The following is a 6,581-nucleotide window of genomic DNA, read 5'->3' as shown; positions in this document are numbered from 1 at the left end:
ATTATAGACCAGGGTGACCCCGCACATCTCTGCCCACCCCTGTGCGACACCATATTGGCAGCTTGAAATTAACTGTGGTGAAAATATTTACACCATATTGAAATTGGCAAGTGTTACCAAATCAGGGCTTGATTTGTTTTCTTCAGTGTCTGTCTCTTAAGAAAGTGATGGAGAAACTGTTGATAGTGAAGATTAAACTTAAAAGTGTGTCTTGGGTAAATATTATGGTAAATTGTATCTTTTGAAAAAAATGTAGCTATTAGAATGCAAATAGCACAAGAAATTGGGGCGCTTCCAACACTTACATTGGAACTACACTCATCAGTGGCATGTAAGCATAGGTTGGCTATAAATACAGGAGTTTGGCAAAAATCAGTGAGATCCAATTGGCTGTATATATATATATGTATGCATTTATGTACATATAATCCCTCCTCTCCCCCTGGTTGGTTGATAAACATTTGGCTAGATGCTTCCCAAGGTTTATCCTACCTTTTCTAATTTTCTCTTTACAGTTCTCCCCAGGGTGAGCCTCTTAATCCACAGGTGATCCCAAATCTCTCTCCAGGAAGACCTCAGCCCTGAGTTATGAGTGGGAATAACCAGCTGTCACTTGGATGTTTCCTACCCAACTGGTCACACATCTCCCAGGCCAGTGCTGAGAGGGAGGGTGGTGCCCTGGGCTCAGCAGCAGCATGGTTTGCAATGCTCCCTCAGCAACAGGACCTCATGGAACTGCCCAGGGGGCCTAGCCCGAGGTTGGCTGTGTATGTGAGGTGTCAGAACTGGAACCAACTGATGGGAGTACTGGGTGGGTCAAGGGGAAGAGGTGGGGGATCCCAAGCATCGTCTGGATGTAAGGGGACAGATATGATGAGGAACACGGAGCCTTCAGTGGGGGGGGCGGTAGGGGTGGAGAGTGTACTGTGTGTTGAATATTTTGAATTGGAGGCGTCTTTGGGACATCCAAACCAGAGATATGGAGGTTCCGAGGTGGGGCTGGGACTAGAGGGGTGTGTGAGCCTTCTGGGAAAAGCCTGTAATCAGAGCTGTGGATGTGTATGAGCTTGTCTGGGCGGGAGGGGTGGGTTGGGTGCACTCTGAGGTGAGCCATGTAGAGAACCTGGACCACAAAGGGATGGGTGTAGCTTGTGTGGAGGCCGAGGGAGAGGAATGGTCAAAAAGGAAGGTCACCTGGGGTGAATGCCCAAGGTACCAAGGGGGCTGAGAAGGTGTGAGGCAGGCAGGCCAGTTGGCAGTCCCCTGCCAAGATGCAGGGTCAGGGGTGTGTGCGACCTAGGATGAGAACAGTTGGCTAATATGGGGAGGGGTAGGCTCCAGACACAGTCTCAGGTTCAGGTGACCTGGAAAATGTGGGGAGTGGAAAGGAGGGGTCAAGCCTGCATCACAGGCTTCGGGCTTCTGTGATTGACAGCTGGTGTCATTGACTAAGGTAGGAAGCCCAGAGGAGCCAGGAAGTCAGGAAGTCGGCAATCCAGGCAGGGTGTCTGACAAGCAGCTGCCTTCAGACCTGAATCTCTGGAGTGGTCAGAGGAAGATGCCTCGAAGGTGGAACCTAGAACTGAGCATACAGGAAGCTTTCAATGAATGCTTGTGGACGAGATCGGTGATGACTGAGGGGCCGGCAAGTCTGAGCACTGGAGAGCTGCCCAGAGGGGAGATCATGAGGTTGAGGCTGAGATCTGAGGAGCGACTGGCCACATGTCAAGTCCCACAAAGGCCAAAGGCCGCACGGGATGAAGCCTGCAAGGTGCGACTGCTCCGTCTGACTCAGAGCATGGTGGATGGCGACTCCCACCACGTGGTCGGACACGACAGACAGAACATTGGGAAAGGAGGCAAGAGGACAAGAGGAGACACTTTTACAGAAGAGGTTTGGTGAAGGAGGAAGGAAGGAGTCAGGGAGGCAGCGGCTGGACAGCAAACCCGTAGATTTGGTCAGGTGGGGACATTTACACCCTTCCCTCCCTCCTCCTTCATCTCTAAGCCTTGGATCTGAGGCCCCCAAGACCTGAACACTAGATCTGGCACCTCCTAGTTGAGCAGCCTCGGAGAAAACCAAAGCATCCCTTTAAGCTGAGCTCCTGTTGTGATATAAATCCTCCATCAAAATGTGATTCAACTTATACAAACTTACAGTAAATTCAAGTGTGGAAAAAAGCTGTTGTATGGTAAACAGGAAACCCTTGTTCCCCATTCTCTGACCTCGTGGCCAAAGGGAGCTTGGGCTCCGGGGGAGGGGAGACTGGGGGCCACACGCAAGGAGCCCCCAAAGCCCGAGGCCCCGGCAACGCTGCCTGGGACATGCGGCGAGGAAAACTGGGACCCGAGTCTATGCCACTGCATTTATTCCAGTCCCGTCCTTGTGTTCCAGAACCAGAGGCGATCTAACACACATCCCAAAGTGCTCCGAAAACTGACAGTGTTATTAACATTCCCATTTCTTTCTCAGTACATTAAATGAAAAGAAAAAAAAAAATCTCTAAAAGCCAAAATCACCAGGTTTAGTCCATCCCAGGAAGAGCACCTTTACTGAACAGGAAACAGAATGTGTCAGGAACGTGACCACATACACAGAGCAGCAGGTGAGACTCCCGAGGAAAAGAATGACCCCCAGTGGAACATAAATAGAACCCCTTCTATGTACATATGTCACAGAAGTGTGTACACATATGTGGAATATATGAAAAGGAATTTGGTTTCTACTGCAAGAAGTTATTCAGAAAGAACAAATCAACATCTCCCCCTGCCGTGGGGGACACTGGGGTGCTGTAGCCACGTTACGACGTTACAAGTGAGGCGTGCACCTCCCTGGCCCACGCTCCCCCCTGTACACTATGTACACTTGCTGGGAGGGGATGGGCAGGGCTTCTCTCTGCCCCACCCCCCAGGCCCGGCAGATCCAGTGTTTGTAGGAAAGTGAGCCAGGGAAGGCAGGTCCCTATGTGGCCCCAGGAGCTAGCTGTAGGAGAGAGGCAAAGGCCTGAGGCCACCTGCCACCTGCCTGGAAGGCCTCCTTGACCCTGGGGTACAGGGAAGTGCATGGGACCCCAGAAATGGCACTGTAACACCCTTGGTTAACAGTAAGCCGGACTTAGGGTCCACCCAGGGCCTCAAGATCTCTGTAGTCTGGCCGATCTGGGCTTCTCCTAGGATCAAATGGCTTCTGGAGAAGGAGTAGTTTCCAGACCCACAAGGGCTCAGCCCTGTGCGCATGCGTGCGTGTGTGCACGTGTGTACAGATGTACACACGCACGCGTGCTTTAATGGAGGTCGGCGAGTTGCAAACAAGTGTTCTACAGAGAGGGGCACTCTCAAAATAGTGTCTGCTTTGGGGAAGTCAGTGTTGTCATTGCATTACGAGCTGCATCCCAGGCCAAAGTGGATTTGTTCAAAAGATACCAGGTGCTGGAAGCTACAGATACGAAGCCACGTTGTGCACCTGTGCGTGTAATCCTTTAGGGCTTGGCACAGTGTTTCCATTGAGAAACGCACGGAAGAAACGCACAGGACCCCTTTCCTCGTTCTAAAACCCTTCCTGACACCACGGGCAGACAGGAGAGAAGGCCACCGTCCTCGGAAGGCGTGTCAGTAGTTTTAAGGTTTGTGAGCTGCCGTTCCAGGAGACACGTCACACGCAGCCATACTCGTACCACACCGTCTGCTGGTCCCCACCCGGCTCCGGGGACGCAGGCGTGCTCTTTGAGCTGCTCCCCCGACTGAAGTCCTCGGAGGCCCGGCTGGCGTGGGGAGCCACGTCAGGAGACCTGCCCGGGCCCTTGGCAGGGAGCCCCTCTTTGTGGCCTTGTCCCGGGACCCCGTCACCCTCTGAGAGGCTGAGCCCCGCTCGAACAGGGGCGACGGCAGCCACTTCCCCCGAGGGTTGGGGGGTCAGGGGCTTAGTCCTGGCAGCGGGGGAGCAGTGCGGGGGCTGGGAGCTGCCGCCACCACCTGCTGCAGTGGCGATGGCCGGGGCCGTGGCAGACTGCTGCAGTGGGGCCGGCCTCTCCTCCTTCGGGGGAGCCAGCGAGAAGCGCCTCGTGTCCAGTGGTCGGCTGCGGGGACCCGGGCCCGGACCGGAGCCACCAGCCTTTCCCACAAGTGGGGTCCGCTCCCGGGCCAGGCTGTGGGAACCGGGGGGTGTGGGGCTCTGCAGGGCGTGGCTGCCTGTTTCCCTGCCCCTCGAGGCCTCAGAGCCCCCCGGCTTCTGGGGAGGCTCCTGTTTGCAGGCCTCTGGCCCGCTGGCCCGCAGCAGGTCAGCCGAGGCCAGGCTGAAGGCCCGGCTCAGGGACGTGCTCCGGCCAGTCGGGGGGTGGGAGGCTGGGGGCCCTGCGGCCGGCCGGGCTCTGCCCAGGGACAGGCTCTGGGGAGGCTGGGCCTGCCTCAGGGGGGCACTGGGCGTAGCCTCGGTCTCAGCAGGCCTGAAGTTTGGCCTCACGTACTGCCCCGGCTTCACCAGCTTCCCCTCGGACGTGCTGACAGCCATCTTGAGGGTGGGGGCCACAAAGCTGGTGGGCATCTTGGCCCCTTCTTTCCTGGTGGGTGGTCCTGGCTGGCTCCCGGCGACCGGGAGGTCATTGGCCTTTCGGAAGTAGTCGCTTAGCAGATCATCCCGGCAACTGGGAGTGTCCTACACAGGAAAGAGGAAGACCTGAGAGGCGGGGATGCGGGCCAGGGGGGTCCTGGGGGAGCCCCTCTCCCAGCCCAGATGTGCCCTGCGCAGCACACATGGCCAGGACAGAAGTTTCCCGCTTTCCCAGCCTAGCGTTGTGGCCCCACACGGACTGTCCTTGCGCAGGACGGTGGGGGCTGGGGCAGCACGTGGACCAGGGAGGGAGCCCAGATGTCACTCGGGCAGCTCCCTAACTTGACCAACAAACCCATATTGGGTCACAGCTTTTTCTAAAACTCAGCCACTCCCTGGGAAGGACCAACAGACCCATATTGGGAAACAGCTTTTCCCAAAACTCAGCCACTCCCTGGGAAGGTTAGGGCTGGAGGCCTGACCACAGCTAATAGCGTCGACCTGTCCCCCACCCCCCCTGCAAGCAGAGCAGAGGCAGGAAGCCCAAGGGCTGGACTGGACCTCCGCTCCTCCTCAGGCCACAGTGCTCTGACACCTCACAGGGGCTTGATCTTGGACCACGGGGAGCAGAGGCGAGGCTGGCTCCTGCAAAGCCAGCCAGCCAGTTTCAGAGCCCCTGCTGCCATTCTAGCCTTCCCTTGAGCTGAGAAAGGATGCAGGAATGAGAAATGCAGACCACCCAGGACCTCAAGGCCGCACAGGGGATGGCCACCCTGCCCCTGACCCCTTCAAGCTGCTACGTCTGGCCAAGCGGCTGTGCTGGAGTTGGGCTTCCTCTGGCCAGCGTCCTTTCCCACCAGGTGGGGGCGGCAGAGCCACCGGAGGCCGAGGTCTGACCCTGCTCCGGTGACTGTAGCCTTCTGCCAGCACCTCCCAGCCTGAGGGAGCCTAGCAGAGGTGTCTGCTGAGGGAGGTGCACGGACACGGTAAGAAGAGGACAGTGTGAGTTCATGGGGAAGATGAGAGTCAGAGGTCACGAGTGGATGGAGTCAGACCCCGGCCAGCTAAGCCTGTGCTGGAGCGTCAGTCTGTAGGACCGGTCAAGGCTCAGGAGCCGTCTGCACTGGCCTGAACCTCCTGGCCCATAAAGACATCTGGACACTCCACTTGACAGACACCGTCTGCCATTTTCATGCTAGTTAGGAGCCACATGTCCTGGGTGTTTGTGCAGTAAGACCCGTGGTCATCAACATCAACAAACACCATTTCCCACCTGCTTCGCCTGCACCAGGTACTGTGATAGAAACCACAGGTGCAATTATGCAAAAGAACAAACCCAACACAAACACCCCTGCCAAAACTCACTCAGTTCTCAACACAGTCTTGCGAGGTTGTATTAAAACAACCTCTTAACAGGTAAGGCAACAGGGTTATAGAAGTTAAGCAGGCCCCACATCTAGAAAATGGGAGATCAGGGATTTGAACTCACAGCTGTTTGGCTCTGCAGCTGTTTTCCTCACCCACCTGGTTTCTCTCTGCATGTTTCTAAATCTCTGACACTCATCTTCATGAGTCCACCCTCTCTGGCCACCTGGGAGCCCATCGTGTGACAGCCCCTCCCACCATCATCAACACTCAGGGAGTGGAGGCATGGGCGGGGGCACTGCGTGACTCCGACTTCTCCAGGCCCACTCAGGTTAGTGGGGGCGGCTCTCAGGCACCGAGCATCCGCTTCCAAAACCTATTCCAAAAATTGTTTTGGTCTCGTTGAAGCTGAAAAAGGACAATGCATCGTCTGGGAACTTGGTAATAATGCAAATTCCCGGGAGTCCCAGCTCAGACTCCCGAGTTGGAAACGCCGGGGTCCAGCCTGTGCCCAGGCCAGCCCAGGGTAGTGTGATACACGCTGGAGTTTGAGAACCATGACCTCAGACCGCAAACTGCTTGAGGACAGGGCTTTTGTCTTCCTCCAGCTCCTGGCACATAGTTTTATTATGTTTTGTATTTCCTTTCAGGGTCAACACCAGGACTAGGC

The 6,581-nt window shown here is 56.0% G+C and overlaps 1 protein-coding gene across 2 annotated transcripts in view; it reads right to left on the bottom strand.

Annotated features, from left to right (window-relative positions):
• Nucleotides 1–2,360: 2,360 nt before the first annotated feature.
• The window catches only part of CCDC88C (coiled-coil domain containing 88C), a 133,008-nt gene continuing 128,787 nt past the window's right edge, over nucleotides 2,361–6,581 (bottom strand). For both annotated transcript variants that reach the window (XM_066273235.1, XM_066273236.1), the window contains one exon: nucleotides 2,361–4,651. In XM_066273235.1, the coding sequence (XP_066129332.1) occupies nucleotides 3,653–4,651 (999 nt within the window). In that variant the 3' untranslated portion in view covers nucleotides 2,361–3,652. The remainder of the gene's footprint in view (nucleotides 4,652–6,581) is intronic.

Source organism: Saccopteryx bilineata, chromosome 4 (assembly GCF_036850765.1).
Source record: "Saccopteryx bilineata isolate mSacBil1 chromosome 4, mSacBil1_pri_phased_curated, whole genome shotgun sequence".
NCBI classification, from domain to species: domain Eukaryota; kingdom Metazoa; phylum Chordata; class Mammalia; order Chiroptera; family Emballonuridae; genus Saccopteryx; species Saccopteryx bilineata.
The sequence above is the reverse complement of the archived record's forward strand: the minus strand, read 5'-3'. Positions and strand labels throughout refer to the sequence as shown.